At 43.1% G+C, this 19085-nt stretch overlaps 1 protein-coding gene across 6 annotated transcripts in view; it reads right to left on the reverse strand.

Moving 5' to 3' along the window:
• LOC133631183 (receptor-type tyrosine-protein phosphatase mu-like) overlaps positions 1–19085 on the reverse strand; it is a 578559-nt gene that overhangs the window by 221404 nt on the left and 338070 nt on the right. For all 6 annotated transcript variants that reach the window (XM_062023331.1, XM_062023329.1, XM_062023328.1 and 3 more), the window contains one exon: positions 7021–7294. In XM_062023331.1, the coding sequence (XP_061879315.1) occupies positions 7021–7294 (274 nt within the window). The remainder of the gene's footprint in view (positions 1–7020; positions 7295–19085) is intronic.

The following is a 19085-nucleotide window of genomic DNA, read 5'->3' on the forward strand; positions in this document are numbered from 1 at the left end:
TGTGGAAAAGGCCCTTTATGATCTAAACGAACTGGATAATGAAGACGCCTTAAAGAACCCACTGGTGATTAGATCCATCGAGAGCAAACTCCCAGAAACTCTGAAGAAAGACTGGCTCACCTATGCTGCTGACAGAGGAAACACTGTTAACCCCCAGAACCGCTTCGACAAGCTCATCACATTCCTAAAGTCCCAAGAATCTATATATGAGGAACTAGATCAACTGAGCAACGTCTTTGAACCCGCCAAGGAGCAGACTAAGCTCATCAAGTATGCCAGAACAAAGTCAGCCAAGTCCAGCAGTGAAACAGCAGGCTGCATCATTTGTGGTGACCCAAAGCACAGAAGAAGACTCTATTTCTGCAGAAGGTTTAGGATCAACCTAAAGCCATCGGAGAAGAGGGATGCAGCACAACAGCTCGGTGCCTGCAAGAGATGTCTCGAGGTCCACAGCAGCGACCCCTGCAGAAACACCACGTATCTGTGCGGGAACCCAGAGTGCAAAGACCAACACCATTACCTTCTCTGTCCAGTTGCCAGACCCCAGTCCCAAAGAACACCTAAATCCAGTCCAGTGAGAGCTGAGGGGAAAAGATACACCGAAGCTCAAAAAGACTTCCTATCCAGGCTTACCCCTGAGCTGGCGCAGCAGTGTCGAGACACCTTCTGCAACGTCACATCCAGAGCATACAACACCACAGCAGTTGAAAGAGGTCTTCTAGAGGAAAATGGCTTGCATGAGTATCCAGTGATCCTGATGCTCTTTGATGTCACTGCCAACGATGGACAGAGAATTGGGACCCTCATCGACCTGGCATCAGACACGAACTATATAACACATAGAGCTGCCAGCAAGTTGAACCTGAGAGGTGAAGATGTGACACTGGTGGTTTACGGCGTTGGAGGGATGAAGGTGTCTGTTGCAACTAAGCGCTACCTCCTCAAGATTCGGGTCAACACTCCGAGAGGGACCCTCAGGTCACATCAACTAATCTGCTATGGCCTTGATAAGATTGCAGAGTTTCACAGACATGTTCCAGCTATTAAGCTACAGAAAATCTTCCCAGATGTTCCCCTAAGAGACCTTGCTAGACCCAAAGAGGTGCAACTCCTGATCAGCCACAAGGAAGGCCAGCTAGTACCCCAGAAGGTTCGTTCTGTTGGCAACCTTGTGCTCTGGGACGGCCCCCTCGGCAAGACGATCGGAGGCACACACCCGGACCTCTTTGAAGAAGTCACCTTAATGGCCCACACATCAAAGACACACTTCGCAAGATCCATGAGAACTGCAGCAGTCAAATACAGTGAACTCATCTGTAGAGATCCAATCTCCTGCCAGTCTCCCGACAAGCCCCACACCCAGTCCAATACAGCCACTAGCAGCAGAGACTTTCTGAAGTGGTGGAAGTGGGAAAGCATTGGAGCTGCTTGTGAGCCAAGATGTGGAGGATGTCGCTGTGGGAATTGCCAACCCGGGGGAAAAGAAATGACACTGGCTGAAGAAAGAGAGATGGAGATAGTGAAGAACGGGTTGATGTATGTGAATGGAGACCATCACAGCCCTGATCCCCACTGGCATGCCAAGTATCCCTGGACAGAAGATCCAGCATCTCTACCCAACAACAGGAGAGCGGTTGAAGCCACATTCCTCAGGACAGAGAAGCAGCTGGCAAAGGAACCGGAGTTGAAGACAGCCTACATGTCACAAGTCCATGAAATGCTTCATCGCAAAGCTGCAGTGAAGCTATCCAAAGAGGTTCTGCAGAGTTGGACTGGGCCAGTGTGGTACATAAGTCACCTGATTGCACCAAATCCACATTCAGTCTCCACCCCAGTGAGGCTAGTATGGAACAGCAGCCAGAAGTACAGAGGCCTGAGTTTGAACGACATACTAATCAAAGGTCCTGACGTCCTGAACCCAATCAGAGCTGTCCTACTGAGGTTCCGAGCTGGTGTCTTTGCTGCCCTCGGTGACATCCGCAAGATGTACAACTCTGTCTGGTTGGAAGAGAGAGAGGTCCACCTGCACAGGTTCCTGTGGCGTGACACTGAAAAGGCTGAAATAGAAGACTTCGCCATAACAAGGGTCAACATGGGAGACAAACCTGCTGGTTGCATAGCCCAAGTCGCCATGAGAGAGACCGCCAACTTGCCTTCATTCAAACACTTCAAAGAAGAGAAACGTGTGATAGAGGAAGATGCATATGTGGATGATATCCTGACCTCTCACAACAACCTCCAGCACCTCAAACTCCTCACATCCAACATCGAACAGATCCTTAAAGCTGTAGGATTCATCATGAAGCCCTGGGTCTACTCCGATCAAAGTGGGAGGAAAGGGCCGAGAGGTGAGAAGATGGAGTCAAAGACCATGATCCTGCCAAACCAGCTCACTGAAGAGGATAACAAAGCCCTCGGCCTTGGTTACACCATTGAGGATGACACACTACATGTCATGGTTGCAGTGAACTTCTCCAAGAAGAAGAGGAAAATGCGCCTTGGTCAGGACTTACTGAGAGATGAAGTAAGAAGACAAACCCCAGATCCATTCACCAGAAGAGAACTGTTGAGCCAAGTCTCTGGTCTCTATGATCCACTCGGCCTCGTGGCTCCTGCAAAGCAGAAGGGAGCCATCCTCATCCGAAGAGCTTTTCAAGAAGCAAAAGTCATGTACTGCATAGAAGACACCTGGGATGCCGCCTTGTCCAAAGGACTCAGAGAAGATGCCATAAAGCTCCTAGAAGACTATGCAGAGCTGAGCCAACTCAGATTCACTAGACCCCTGACACCACCAAATCCACGTGCAAAACCAAGTGGCATCACCTTCTCTGATGGCAGTGAGCACGCATATGGCGCTGTGCTGTACCTACGCTGGAGCTGCAGCCATGGTGTTGTTGTGAGGCTAGTTGAATCTAAGGCCAAGCTGACCCCTCTCGACCACAAGGGTGACCCTGTGAAGGCGGAGATGTGTGGAGCAGTCTTTGCCGCCCGGTTGAAGAACTACTTCCAGAGACACTGCCGAATCGATGTTGAGAAGTGGTACCATCTCGTCGACAGTCAGACCGTCCTAGGCGCAATCCAGCGGGAGAGTTATGGTTACCAGACCTTCTTTGCCAACCGAGTCGGCGAGATCCAAAGCAGCACAAATGTCCAAGACTGGTGGTGGATTCCAGGGCCCGAGAACATTGCAGATATCATAACCAGAGGGGCCAGTCCAAATGACTTAACTGAGGAATCCGAGTGGCAGTCAGGTCCAAAGTTCCTTCGACTTCCTGAAAGTGAGTGGCCGAAGAAATCAGCCAAAGACGTCGCCGCACAAGCAAGAGACAATATCACAAAAATACAGAAGAAACCATTTGTCGCCGTACTCACCCGAAGTCAACAGAAAGCACAGGACCCAAAAAGAGTCCAAGAAACAGAGTCCAGATTCAGAAGACCACCTGCAGCAGCAGCAGTCCAAAAGCTACTGGACGAAAGGCGCTTCAGCAATCTAAGACGGCTGGTCGGGACAATAGTATGGACTTGGAGAGCAGTAAAGAAATTCCTGTGCCCCGGCGATAAAGAAAAGTGGGAGGCAGTACCTTCATCTGGTGTCATCACTGTGAACGAAAGAGAAGATGTGTTCAGAGACCTATGCTTGGCAGCACAGGAGGGCGTACACTTTCCAAACACAACAACAGACAGACTGGTTGTTTACAAGGACCAAACAAGCGGACTCCTGATGTGTGGTGGCAGGATCCAGACCTTCAGAGAAGACCACAGAGCTGTTCCCCTGCTACCGTTCCAGGCCTGGATCTCCACCCTCCTAGCCCGGGAAGCACACAGTGAGGGACATGAAGGAGTGGCAGGAACTACACTGCGGATGCGAAAGAAAGCATGGGTCATCAAAGGAAGAATTATTGCCCAAAAAGTTGTTGACAAGTGTGTCGTGTGCAAGAAAGCAAAAGCAAAGACCTGCCAGCAAATAATGGGAAACTTGCCTGAGGAGAGATCGAATCCGGCTGCACCATTTCAATTCACATCTGTCGACCTGTTCGGACCGTACCAAGTGAAGGATGATGTCAAGAGGAGGGTGAGCATGAAAGTATGGGGCGTGCTCTTCTGCTGCATGTCCAGCCGAGCCATCCATGTCGAACTGGCAAACACGCTAACAACGGAGAGCTTTCTACTTGCTTACCAGAGGTTCACTTCTGTCCGAGGCCATCCTCAGAAGATCTGGTCCGATCCAGGTACGAACTTTATTGGAGCAAAACCTGTCCTTGAAGAGATGTACAGTTACCTGAGACGACAAAACAAAGGATCACTAGAAGAATATGCTGCCAGGAATGGGACCGACTGGATGTGGAGAATCCTTCCAGCCGATTCACCTCACCGAAACGGTGCCGCCGAAGCTGCTGTCAAGATCACCAAAAGAGCTCTACAAAGCCTTGGTAGAGGAGAAGGCCTTGCCTTCAGTGAATTCCTGACTGTACTCAAGCTGGCCGCCAACCTTGCCAACGAAAGGCCTATCGACGCTAGAGTCCAGTGCCGTGAGGACGGCATCCAATACATCACTCCAAACACCCTGTTGCTTGGTCGAGCCACACAAAGTGGAGATTTCAAAACATTCGACTACACAACTTACCCCTTCAAAAGGCTGCAAGAGATTCAAATGCAAGTCAGCTACTTTTGGAAGTCCTGGAGCCAACTCGCAGGTCCAAACCTGTTCATCCGCAGTAAATGGCATACTGCTGAAAGAAATGCTGCCATTGGAGACATAGTGTGGCTCTGCGACCAAAATGCACTGAGGGGTCAGTTCAAGCTAGCAAGAGTTGTCAGTGTGAACGCAGATCCCAAAGGCATTGTCCGAGATGTCCACGTGAAAGTCTCTCCAAGTGGGTGCGTTCAGGTGAAGACTCCAAACCCTGTCGTTAAAGAGTCCAGGTCTAAGGAGAAGGACTTCCAGGGCACCATACTGCATCGAGACGTCCGACGCCTTGTCGTCCTCATCCCGGCGGAGGATCAGGTCAGGGGAGACCAGCTCGCCTGAGAGGTGCGATCTTTCCAGGTTACACTGCAAAGATCGAGTGGGAGGTGTTGCGGCGATCTGCCTGGAGGTGCGGCTGAAGGTGTGTGTGTGACAGCGGCTGTGCTGCTGCATGCGCGTCACAGCAGAAGCGCTGCATGCGTGTCACAGCAGAAGCGCTGCATGCGCGTCACAGCAGAAGCGCTGCTCCGCGGCGCGCCTCACCAGGTGCGCTCTCCAGCAGGTGAGCGCAATCAGACTGATGAGCAGCGCAGACAGGACAAAGCAAACAAATGCACCCGTTTCATTCAGTGTGCAGGACGGAGCTGAGAGCAGCAGAGACAGAGACGATCACTAAAACCACGAAAGCACTTCACAAACGCATGGGAAAAAGGACTCAAACCAAACGGACTACCGGTGAGCTCACCTCTTTCCACTGGACTGTTTAATCATGATCCAACTGTTGAAGTTTATGCGCTGTGATTGATGGCAGAGCTCAACTTCAGAAGAATGTTTATTTAGATAATTGAACTGTTAAATAAGGTACAATTGGTGCTTATTTTGTTTCTTTTCTTTATCTTATTCACCACAAATATTTGTTTTACTTGTAGAGACAAGAAATGGGCAATTAGGGCGCTTAAAGCCTTGTAAATGTAATTTGAAGTATATTAATATAGAGAGTGGATTTTGCTTTATTAAAAGGCAAAGTAAAACATTTAATTCATGTATAAAAATAGTATTTCTGTTAAAAGTGTTTGTTAAAAACTACAGTAATATTGGTTTAAAATGCTTGATTTCATATGAATTAATAGAGAAAAGTCAAGTTAAACTTGTTGTAGAAATTCATGTCTAAAGTCTGTATAAAATAATTTAGGCTAAAACTTAAGGTAAAACACGTTGCTTTAAAAGTAGATGGTTCTAACATGTGAACTATATTTCTGTTTATTTAATGCCTAATTTACCTTATTAATCTAAGTTAATTAAGTTAAGTGAAATGCTGGTTAATGTGTATTAATTAATGTTAAAAATGTACTTACCTTTATAAAATACCTGAGTTAATGTACTTACTTTGTTTGTTGCAAAATGCTGTATTTTATTTAAAAGCTTTTATTCTTGTGTGTTTAAAGGTTTTTCACCTTCCAAGATTCCAGTTAATAAACTGAAATACGAGTGAAATCCTGAGCCTCATCGAGTCCTTCCTTTTCAAGTGTGGGAAGCCATGTCGTTATAAATACACCTGACAATATATATATATATATATATAAATATATATATATATATATATATATATAAAAAATATATATATATATATATATATATATATATATATATATATATATATATATATATATATATTCCTTCCTAATTGACTGAAAGAGCATGCACTTGCCGCTCTTGTCTAAAAATGCATTTTTAGACAATATGATTTGCCTGAACGGCTAGGAAACACCGAGAGTAAAGAAGCGGTACAAAGTGGATTACAAAGGACATATTTAAAAAAATATTAATTTAAAAAAACTAAACTTTTCTTTTTTTTAACTTGGGACTTCCCGCGGGCCGGATTTTGGACACTGGCGGGCCACATTGCCGTAGTTTGAGGACCCCTGCTCTATATCAAGAATAGGCAATAATCTGTACACTTTTTATTACCTGACAACATTTCCTGTTCTTCCTCTTTGGACATTTCTATATTTTCTGTTGATTATTAATGTCCGATATCACTACCCACTATCTTCAAATAGATACACTACTTGGACATAAATACTGAAACACTAATCAATAATCTAATCACTCAAGGATGAAAATAGTCATCCTGATTCTTACTCTTTCATTTTAGCAAGACATGTTCTTGACAGTTCTAGACTTCTGACCTTTCCTGTGCACTAACTAAGATCCAAAAAAGGGTTGCTTGGATGAGTTCAGTGCGGAAGAATCCAATCAACCACCAGTGGGAGGAGCTACAATGGAGAAAGTGGGCCCATGCTTTAATACCCGAGGTCGGAAAGGGTACTCACCCCGTTGGCGGTGCTGACGGCCTGATAGTAGACACTGTAGCTCTTCTGGGGCAGCAGCGGTGCGTTCCAGTAGCCGTTGTAGGTCTTGTTGTCGCCGACGGTGAACGGCTGCGGCGAGTGAATGCCGCCGGCGGGGAACTGGGCGGTGAAATAGTACTGCGAGTTGAGCTGCGTGGCGTTCTGGAAGTGGATGGGAACCGGGTAGCAGCGCAGGATCTCGGCCGTGCCCCGCGCCCTCCGAGGACGCTCCTCCTCCACCACCACCTGGTAGGCGCTGGAAGACATGCATGGAGACGTTTTAGGACGATATCACTTCCATCCATTGATGCACTGGAGAGATATTAACCTCTTCAGGCCCAAGCTGTTTGTTTACAGGCTTTTTTTGTTATTTCTCTTTGCTATTTGGGCTTAATGGACCCTAATTAGAATAACAACTAAAAATCATCTTTTAATATGATGTACTTAGTCCATAAGTACACAATACTCTTCTGACACCACCAGATGGCAATAGCCATACAGGTCACACTGAGGGTAGCCGTATAAACAACTTGAACACTGTTACAAATACACAACAGAACAAATACCCAGAACCCCTTGCAGCACTAACTCTTCCGGGACGCTACTATACACCCCCTGCTACCACCCCCCACCACCACCTCAACCACGCCCCCCCCCCCCCACCCTCACCCCAACCCCGCCCACCTCAACCTCCTCATGCTCTCTCAGGGAGAGCATGTCCCAAATTCCAAGCTGCTGTTTTGAGGCATGTTAAAAAAAAGAATGCACTTTGTGACTTCAATAATAAATATGGCAGTGCCATGTTGGCATTTTTTTCCATAACTTGAGTTGATTTATTTTGGAAAACCTTGTTACATTGTTTAATGCATCCAGCGGGGCATCACAACAAAATGAGGCATAATAATGTGTTGATTCCACCACTGTATATATCGCTATCGGTTGATATCGGAATCGGTAATTAAGAGTTGGACGATATCGGATATCGGCAAAAAAAAAATGATCGGACATCTCTACAAATAAGGCAACTAGAGAAGTATCCCGCACTTTTCTTTTGTAAAGTAAACTTGTACAGCCGATACGGGCATCTACATCAACTATATGATTTGCCTAAGAAGCTGGAGAGGACAAAAAAAAAATACAAATAAAATACAAATAAAAATTGAAAAAATAATAATAATATGGAACATTTAAAAATATTATCGGCCGATAAATGCTTTAAAATGTAATATCGGAAATTAGCGGTATCGTTTTTTTATTATCAGTATCGGTTGTTTATTTATTTTTTTATTAAATCCACATAAAAAACACAAGATACACTTACAATTAATTAATGCACCAACCCAAAAAACCTCCCTCCTCATTCACACAAAAGGGTTGTTTCTTTCTGTTATTAATATTCTGCTTCCTACATTATATATCAATATATATCAATACAGTCTGCAAGGGATACAGTCCGTAAGCACACATGATTGTGCGTGCTGCTGGTCCACTAATAGTACTAACCTTTAACACTTCATTTGACTCAATGTCATTAATTACTAGTTTCTATGTAACTGTTTTTATATTGTTTTACTTTCTTTTTTAGTCAAGAAAATGTTTTTAATGTATTTATCTTATTTCATTTTATAATTTTTTAAAAAAAGGACCTTATCTTCACCATACCTGGTTGTCCAAATTAGGCATAATAATGTGTTAATCCCACGACTGTATATATCGGTATCGGTTGATATCAGTATCGGTAATCAAGAGTTACTATAACAATCTACAAGGTTAATGTAGGTTGCTTCTCTTTCTTCCCCTCCATTTTTCTGCATTCTTTCATATCTTAAGTTATCATTACGTATATGTATTGTTGCATTTGAACAACTGTATTGTTGATAATAAAGGTAAATTATTGGTATTGTTTATTATCAATAGTGCTATTTCTATTGGTATTCGTATTGCTCCATTTGTAGTGTAATAATGCTTATTGTCACTTCTTTATTATTTTTTATTTTCGCTAACTGCTTATTTTCTATCACTTTTACCATCATATTTGTACATGTCGTATTGTTGTTGTTGTTGTTGTCTCTCTGTCTAATCCCCCTCTTGTCCCCACAATTCCCCCCTCTGTCTTCCTTTTTTTCCTCTTTCCATCCCCTCCTGCTCCGGCCCGGCTGCACCAAATGATAATATAAATACATTTAATAAAGTCAAATACAAATAAGGCAACAAGAGAAGTATCCTACACTTCTCTTTTGTAAAGTAAATCTGTACAGCCGATACGGGCGTCTACATCTACTATATGATTTGCCTGAGAAGCTGGACAGGACCAAAAAAAAAAAAAAAAAGAGTTGGACAATATCGGAATATCGGCAAAATGCCATTATCGGACATCCCTATTTAAAAACCGAAGAGGAGTGTTCTTCCCATTCTTTTGTCCAGCCTGGATTCAAAAGTGCCACACCTCTGACAGAGAGGACTTTGTCTCCCTGATGGCCGGTGGGCTTCAGGCAGAGACTGATTGGTCTTGTGGACTCTCCAGTTAGCATGCGTGTCGCGTCAGCGGGCTGCGGGGCCACAAAAGAGTCTGCTCACAGCTGCTACCATCGACGACCCAGAGCAATTTTGCACCAAACAAGTTGTCGCTCGCTAGTATCCTGATCCTTGCACGGAAAAGCGGCAAACAACCGCAGCGCTAAATAGCGGCGGTAAAGGCGCAGCTCGTTAATGTAGCCTCAAAGTACAGATGATCAATTGTCCCCCGCGGCCTCTTAGCATGTACAGCATGCAATCTTTAACCCCGCACTTTATCATCAGCTCACACTGCCGTTGTGCTCCCTATGGGGTCCTCGCAGTTCTCCTCTTTAGCGGCGGGCTGGGAGGTGATGAAATATTTACGGAGAGCGCGGGAGAGTCCGCCGCCTCTAATTGCCGTCCCACGCCGGCAGCAGAGGTCAGAGGGCAAATGGAGACGCGAGACACTTAAGTCGGCGCAAGAAGTGGATGATGAGGACCGGCTCGGTGCCACAACGGCCAAAACTGTCAGGTGCCCAGGGAAGAAAAAATAGAAAAGAAGAGGAGGAGAAACGAGAAAAAGACAGAGGTAGCAGGTAGGTAACGTTAGCCTACATGAAATTATTTGTCTGTTACAGAATGTGATAGTAACCTGGCTTTTTAGCATTAAGCTAATGTTACATGATTCGGCAATTGCTAATAACGTCGGGTTAATATTGTGGAGGGTGCTAAATTGTTATGGAAATAATAATGTAACGTTAGGTAATTACAGTACTCCCACCTTACATTCCTCAGGGACATTTGTATTAGATCTTTTAAGCAGGTGTTTTTTGTTTACATTATTATTGCCTTCTGGTTAGCTAATGTTTGCCCTGCAGGTAATAGTCACTTTTCCACCCCTTTATATATTAGGTATAGTTGTAAGCCTAGTTGTTAAAGTGCACATCATTAATGTTAATTAAGCAATATCACATGAGAGGGAATGCTGTTTTTTAATTTGAGCACTGCTGTGATTCGGTTAAAGATAATCATAACATAACATCCTCATATAATATGTTCATTTGCTTTCTTTAAGTAAAAAAAAAAGGTCAAAGACAAAGCTATTCGGTTTCTTGTGAGTATATACACTTCACTGCCGATGTGGGGGGGCGCCACCTAAAATCTTGCCTAGGGCGCCAGATTGGTTAGGGCCAGGCCTGGTCTCTATGACTAAGTGCTTGATTCTATACACCGGGCCAAGTGATTAGGACACCTGATTCTGATCATTCGGATGAGTGGCCAAATACTTTTGGCTAAATAGTGTATCTGCAGATAGTGGAATAGAGCCACATAATAAAAAGCAAGCTCCTTCAGGTGTCTCTACGTGATATGTAGATGTGGCTACCCAATGCATGATTTATTGATACAGCACAGGGACTTTCCTTTCCTTTCCCGCGGCAAAATAGCGAGCGCCAAAGGCACTGAGGCTTCCAGGAGGATAGCAAAAAAAGCCGTGTCATGTGGAAACCCCAAAAGGCTGCTGCGGCGCACTCGTAAGCAGACAATTGAAACGTTGGGTTAAAATGTTCCTTTTCAAAAGCCTCAGAGACAATAATGGAACATTGTGGAAATGGGACAATGAAAAAGGAGGATTACCTCCAAATTCTTCGGGACAACCTGAAATCATCAGCCCGGAGGTTGGGTCTTGGGCACAGTTGGGTGTTCCAACAGGACAATGACCCCAAACACACGTCAAAAGTGGTAAAGGAATGGCTAAATCAGGCTACAATTAAGGTTTTAGAATGGCCTTCCCAAATTAGACTTAGACAAACTTTAATGATCCACAAGGGAAATTGTTCAACACAGTAGCTCAGTTACAATGATGGAAAGTGTAAGGATGGAAAGGACAATGCAGGTATAAATAGACTAATATAGCTATAAAAAAAAATCTAGCATATATACGAATATATACATAATATGTGTACAGAATAATTTATATACAGATATATTATATTATGTCTATAACATATATACAATATAAACCAATGACCATGTACAATATTACAGTATATACAGTCTATATGACAGCAGCAGCATAAAATACAGAGTGGGCCAAAATGTAAAACTGAACAAAGCCGCGGGCCAAGGTTGAACAAATGAACTTTTTAATAGGGACCCAAACAAGTTTTGCATTGAATATTGAACAAGCAAAGCTTATATAACTTTATAGTGACGTGCAAAATCCAGTTACAAATAATAATAATAATAATGAAAAATATCATTGGCATATCAAATACAATAAAAAAAAAAATTGAATGCCTCTTTTCTATTTGCAGCCTTCTGAGGTAAATATCAACATTAACTTTTTCCACAGGCTCATAAATGTGAAAATAAAATAACCATTCAGGACTTGAAACTGCTCAGTTTGCAACACACCGATCTAATCTGATGTGCCCAAGCCAGATACCTGCCATCTTTTTTGGGATGCTAGTTCATTAATGTCGGGGCTCAGGCTTTGAGCTGAGGCAACCTTCATTATCCAACCAAGGTGTTCATCAGTCATTATATCTCGTAGTCCACAGTCTTGGGGGCGTGGCTTAAAGGCACTGCTTTTAACGTCCTCTACGAGCTGTCGTCACGTCCGCTTTTCATCCATTCTAACAACGTGCCGGCCCAGTCAAAAGATACGTGCGGCTTCTGTACGCACACACACGTGCATGCAACGCATACTTGATCAACAGCAATACAGGTTACACTGAGGGTAGATGTATAAATACCTTTAAAACTGTTACAAATATACGCCACACTGTGAACCCACACCAAACAAGAATGACAAACACATTTCGGGAGAACATCCGCACCGTAACACAACATAAACACAACAGAACAAATACCCAGAATCCTTTGCAGCACTAACTCTTCTGGGACGCTACAAAATACACCCCCCGCTGTTAATTTATTTTTAAAAAAAATACAAATAAAAAAAAAAACAATACCGATAAATAATATCGGACATCGCTACTTACAAGTATAAAATTACTTTTTTAAAAGTACCGTATTTTTCGGACTATAAGTCGCACTTTTTTTCATAATTTGGCCAGGGGGATTTATACTCAGGAGCGACTTATGTGTGAAATGATTAACACATTAGCGTAAAATATCCAATAATATTATTGATGTCATTCACGTAAGAGACTAAACGTATAAGATTTCATGGGATTTAGCGATTAGGAGTGACAGATTGTTTGGTAAACGTATAGCATGTTCTATATGTTATAGTTATTTGAATGACTCTTACCATAATATGTTACGTTAACATACCAGTTGGTTATTTATGCCTCATATAACGTACACTTATTCAGCCTGTTGTTCACTATTCTTTAGACATTTTAAATTGCCTTTCAAATGTCTATTCTTGCTGTTGGCTTTTAGCAAATACATTTCCCCCAAAAATGCGACTTATACTCCAGTGCGACTTATACATGGTTTTTTTCCTTCTTTATTATGCATTTTCGGCCGGTGCGACTTATACTCCGAAACATACGGTAATAATTTCTTACTTCAAGCATGAAAAAAAAAATCATGAAGCCGAGCGCATATCATTATGTCAAGATAATGGCACTAGCATTTACTTCATTTAAATAATATTTTTCAACATATTAAGGAAAAAGGTCTCTTTTTTTTTTCCTAGCAAGAAAAGTGCACTTGTTATTAGTGAGAATATACTTATTTTAAGCTATTTTTGGGTTCATTGAGGTTAGCTAATTTGACTTGTTTTGGAAAGTCTTGACAAGCCACATTTTCTTGTTCTATTGGCAGATAATTTTGCTTAGTTCAAATAAAATACCACTCATTTTTGTATTTTCTTTTCTTGTTTTTGAACACTGACTTCTTGCAGCAACGACTCATTTAGAGAAATATATCATTGCTTATTTTAGGAGTGTGCAAAATCACTCGCCATGCTAAAGCGCAGATAATCTGCCTCTCCAGGGGAGGAAGAACGACTCCGGAGCTCATCTGCAGGAGCACGCTTCCAAAAAAAAAACCCCACATCTGAAATATTTGTGAGCTGGCTGGAGGCAAAGGTTAGAGCAGCGGCAGAGAGAGGGGGGTGGGGGGTGGGGGGCGGGGGGGGGGGGGGGTGGGGGGTCTGATTTTACGCTGGCAAAGATAAGGCCGAGCATCTTGAATCATTTTTTTGCCACGCGAGCATGTCAGCGGTTATTTGGACTCTCGCCGGGCGCGAGGGGGCGGATTCTTGGCCCCCCGACGAAGGGGCCATCGCAAACATTTTGTTTAACGCGACATGACTGATAGACAGTGGGCTAATCCTCTTAAAGGAATACTGTCCCCTCTGGTAAGAAATGTTCCCGCCGTCATCCCCGGAGATTAGCAGCCCAATCCCAGCGTTGCGTACAGCAATTGTACATGTGGTAGCAATTAGCTGCACGGGTAAAGATGGCCTCTCTGACGGACTTGAATTCATATGATGGGCAGCAGACATTTGTCATGCCGCTATCGTGTCATCTTGCTGCGGACTTCCTGTGTTCCGGCAAAAGCCAACGCCGGCGGCTCCATCATTCGCTCCGAAACCCAATCAGCGTGCCAGATTATCGAATCAGGCCTCGTGCTGCCGCTCCCAAATAATAATATATATATATATAAAAAAAACAAAGTTACCAAATCCCTCCCTCTTCCCAAGGGGCTTTAGAACTGATTTCATAAAGTGTTCCATTTCCAAAATGAGCAAGCCGCCACTCTGCAGAGGTGACGTCGGGGGGAATTAAAGGCCGGCTGACAGACGTGTGCAAATTAAAGTCCTTGAAAAATGACATGCAAGTAGAGGTGGGCATCTTTGGGCACCTCACCATTCCATTGGGATTACGATTCAGGCGCTACGATTCCATTCAAAATCGATTATTGATGCATCTTTAACTTATGTGTATTGGTGCAGTTCTACTGTTGTTTTCACTACACTGCAAAAAGTCAGTGTTCAAAAACAAGAACAAAAAAATCCAAAAATTAAGGATATTTTATTTGAACTAAGCAAAATGATCTGCCAATAGAACAAGAACATTTCGCTTGTCAAGACTTTCCAAAACAAGTCAAATTAAAGCTGCAAGCAGCGTTGGTCGGGCCCGCATATTTGGCAGGTGCTAGTCCTAAGTGGTCAGTGTATGAAATCTAGCTCTAAGTCAGACCTACATAGAGGTTTTTGTTTCATGTCTCTACGATATTCGTACTGGGAGTTAGAGGAAGTTGTGTCTGTGTTTTTTTTCATAGGTGCTGCGGCACAGTGGTTCTTTGAAGGCTCGTAAAATCTAAATTGTAGCACTTATCCAAACTCCTTGAGTATCCGTCAATCAGAAGGGTTCAATCTCTCTCCTGTAGTAGTTTGAAGCTGAAACGACAAACGCGCTCAGAGGAGATAATGTTTGATGTTTGGTGACCGTTTTTTACAAAAATTTTGTTTTGAAGGAGAGATTGCAAACTTCCTGTTGATTTTTGCTGAAGGATGTCAATCTATTAAATGTAGGTCTAAGTGAGACCTACATAGAGGTTTTTGTTTCATGTCTGTAAAACGTTCCTACCGGAAGTTACAAGCAGTTTTGTCTGTGTTTTGCTCTGAGGAGCAGTTTTGTCTCTGTTTTATTCAAAAATTGCGCTAGAGCGCAATTTTGAGTTTTGGGGTTCGGTTTTTTTATTAGATCGCAATTTCCACCAGTCCTGATGTGTGTGAAAAGTTTGGTCAGTTTTGAAGTATTTTAAAGGGGTCAAATTACAGCTCAAAGAGGCAAAAATGAGTGTTTTTAGTACAATTTTGTCTTGAAGGGGGATTTGCCAACTTCCTGTTGGTTTTTGCCCGAGGATGTTAAATTATGAAATGTAGGTCTAAGTTTCATGTCTCTACGACCGTCCTAGTGGGAGTTAGAGGCAGTTTGTTTTTGTTTTTTCCTAGGGGGCGCTAGAGCGCAATTTAGATTTTTGGGGTTTGGTTTTTTGACTAAAGTGTTGTGTCAGCGTTTTTCTATGTGTGTGTAAAATGTGGTGAGTTTTGAAGTATGTTAAGGGGGGCAAAGTAGTGTGCAAAGCTGCGAAAGAATAATAATAAATAAAGAATAATAATAAAACCTTACAATTTCAATAGGTCCTTTCATCCCATTGCAAAAGGACTCCCTTTGGGATTCCTTTGACAATGGGCCGTGCGGGCCCTAATTAAAGCTGCAGGCAGCGATGGACGGGACCGACTTTGAGGGCTCATAAAATCCAAACCATAGCAGTAATTAAAACTCTTTCCTCAAATTTTAATCAGAAGGGTTCAATCTCTCTCCTGTGCTAATTTGAAGCCGACACGACAAACGCGCTCAGAGGAGATAATGTTTGAAAAAAGGTGACTGTTTTTACTCAACTTTTGCTTTGAAGGGGGAATTGCAAACTTCCTGTTGATTTTTGCTGGGGGTTGTCTGTGTATGAAATCTAGGTCTAAGTGAGACCTACATAGAGGTTTTTTGTTTCATGTCTCTACGACAGCACGGTGGAAGAGGGGTTAGTGCGTCTGCCTCACAATACGAAGGTGCTGAGTAGACTGGGGTTCAATCCCGGGCTCTGGATCTTTCTGTGTGGAGTTTGCATGTTCTCCCCGTGACTGCGTGGGTTCTCTCCGGGTACTCCGGCTTCCTCCCACCTCCAAAGACATGCACCTGGGGATAGGTTGATTGGCAACACTAAATTGGCCCTAGTGTGTGAATGTGAGTGTGAATGTTGTCTGTCTATCTGTGTTGGCCCTGCGATGAGGTGGTGACTTGTCCAGGGTGTACCCCGCCTTCCACCTGATTGTAGCTGAGATAGGCTCCAGCGCCCCCGCGACCCCAAAGGGAATAAGCGGTAGAAAATGGATGGATGGATGGATGGGTCTCTACGACATTCTTACTGGGAGTTAGACGCAGTTGTGTCTGTGTTTTCTTCCTAGGGGGCGCTAGAGCGCAATTTGCAAACTTTCTGTTGATTTTTGCTGGGGGTTGTCAGTGTATGAAATCTAGGTCTAAGTGAGACCTACATAGAGGTTTTTGTTTCATGTCTCTACGACATTCCTACTGGGAGTTAGAGGCAGTTTTGTCTGTGTTTTCTTCCTAGGGGGCGCTAGAGCGCAATTTGCAAACTTTCTGTTGATTTTTGCTGGGGGTTGTCAGTGTATGAAATCTAGGTCTAAGTCAGACCTACATAGAGGTTTTTGTTTTCATGTCTCTACGACATTCCTACTGGCAGTTTTGTCTGTGTTTTCTTCCTAAGGGGCGCTAGAGCGCAATTTTTAAATTTTTTAATACATTAACTCAAAAAAAGGCTCAAAAAGGGGATAAACAAAAAGCGCTCACAGCGGAGGGAAAAAACTTGACTATGAAAACAAAAGGCGCGCACAATGGCGGAAGTACAAAACTAGACTATGAAAACAAAACACTACCACAAAGGCAAAAAACGATGAACAATAAGAAAACGTACTTGACATGACAAGAGGGGCAAAAGGAAGAGCAGCATGGATCATGAGGGTGAACAGAGTGATGTCGCCTGGCAACAATGGCCTTAAATACTGGTGACATGATTAGTGACAACGTGAGACAGGTGCGTGACATGAGGATGGGAAACAGGTGCGTGACAAGACAGGTGAAAACTAATGGGTGACCATGGAAACCAAACCAAACCAGGAAGTGCAACCAGGAACTAAAAAAAAAAGCCCAAAACCCAAGCAAAACAAAAACATGATTAACACAGACATGACACTTCTAACGTGACTGGAGAAAAAGTGGACGTGACGACCGGCTGTCCTCACTCAGGTCCGGCTGGAAATCAGGAGACATTGGGGAGAATGGTTGTCCCGGGAGATTTTTGGGAGAGGCACTGAAATGCGGGAGTCTCCTGGAAAATTCGTAAGGGTTGGCAAGTATGGCCGTATTCCGTAGTTTGGGGAACCCTGATCTCCATCACCATGCTCCTCTTAGAGCGCCGCCAAGGAACGCTTTTCTGGAACGCTTCAAGGAAAGCGATGATGTTGCAAAAACACTGACGGTTGAATTGAAAAAGTAAGTATGGTCGGTCTCAAACAGCAGTTTGCATCTCCAAAGACACAGCACGCTGGCGGTAAACAAAGAGAGCAGCCTGCCTCGTTAATTAACGGCGGCTCTGATTCACAACATGCTTCGTCATAATCGGAGCTTTGTAATTGGCCCGCTGACATGATGCCAGCCGCGGCAGGTCGCTCTCCTCCGTGGTACCTGTGAGACCATTAAACAGCCATCTTTTCTGGCCTGTGCCAGCGTGGATGCTGGATGCCGGCCCGCGTGACTAAACATCTCTGAAGGACCCAAAGGAGATGATGGCCGTCGGCGCAGCTTTAGCGTCTCTGTGGCGCTCACAGACAGACTCGTAGTAACACACACACTGCAAAAAGTCAGTGCTCAAAAACAAGACAAATAAATACAAAAATGAGGGGTATTTTATTTGAACTAAGCAGGATTATCTGCCAAAAATTTGGCTTGTGAAGACTTTCCAAAACAAGTCAAATTAGCTAACTTCAATGAACCCAAAAATACTTAAAATAAGTATATTCTCACTAATAACAAGTGCACTTTTCTTGGTAAAAAAAAAAATAGACCTTTTTGCTCAATATGTTGAAAAATATTCTTAAATGAAGTAAATGCTAGTGCCATTATCTTGACATAATGATATGCGCTCGGCATTACATTTCTTGAAACCAGCAAACTTATACTAAAAAGTAATTTATTGTTCTTAATGGAAAGGCAACAAGGCAACATCTTGTTACTCTCGGGGTCTCCTAGCCGCTCAGGCAAATCATATGGTCTAAAAATGCAATTTTCCATGGATAACATGACATCATCGCGCCAAGTGCGTGCTCTTTCAGTCAATTAGTGCGCATATATACAGCCCAAAAATGTTTTAATTGTAATTTTGAAGAATTCATCTGAATGTGCATGAACTACACTGCAAAAAGTGAAATCTAAGTAAGATGAAATAGGTCAAATAAGGGTGATATTTGCTTGTTTTCTGTCTGATAAGATCATTCTTCTCACTAAGCAGATTTGATGTTAGAGTGTTTTACTTGTTTTAAGTGTCTAAATGATGTCAGTAAGATATTACAGCTTGTTGCTGAGATTTGATGAGCTATATTGAGTAAAACATGCTTGAAACTAGAATATCAACTGTTGTGTCATCAACACTCACAAGTAGAAAACTACTTTTTTAAAGTCATCATTTCTTACTTCAAGCATGAAAAAAAAAAATCATGACTTTGACACAATTGTGTCTCATAATTAAAACAGATGACAGCCAAATGGACTTTGCTGTTTTATTTTCAATGAAACAATAGAAAAGAGGTACTCATATAGTAGTACAGTTGGCACAGTACAGTAAACTGACAGTTCATATTTAAACATTTAACATGTGACATTTCTAACTATTTTGAACAGAAATAGTTCATGCACATTCAGATAAACTCTTTAAAATTACAATTAAAAACATTTTGGCCGGGGGCCGGGCTGTATATATGCGCATTAATCGTC

This window comes from Entelurus aequoreus, linkage group LG16, assembly GCF_033978785.1.
Source record: "Entelurus aequoreus isolate RoL-2023_Sb linkage group LG16, RoL_Eaeq_v1.1, whole genome shotgun sequence".
Classification (NCBI taxonomy): domain Eukaryota; kingdom Metazoa; phylum Chordata; class Actinopteri; order Syngnathiformes; family Syngnathidae; genus Entelurus; species Entelurus aequoreus.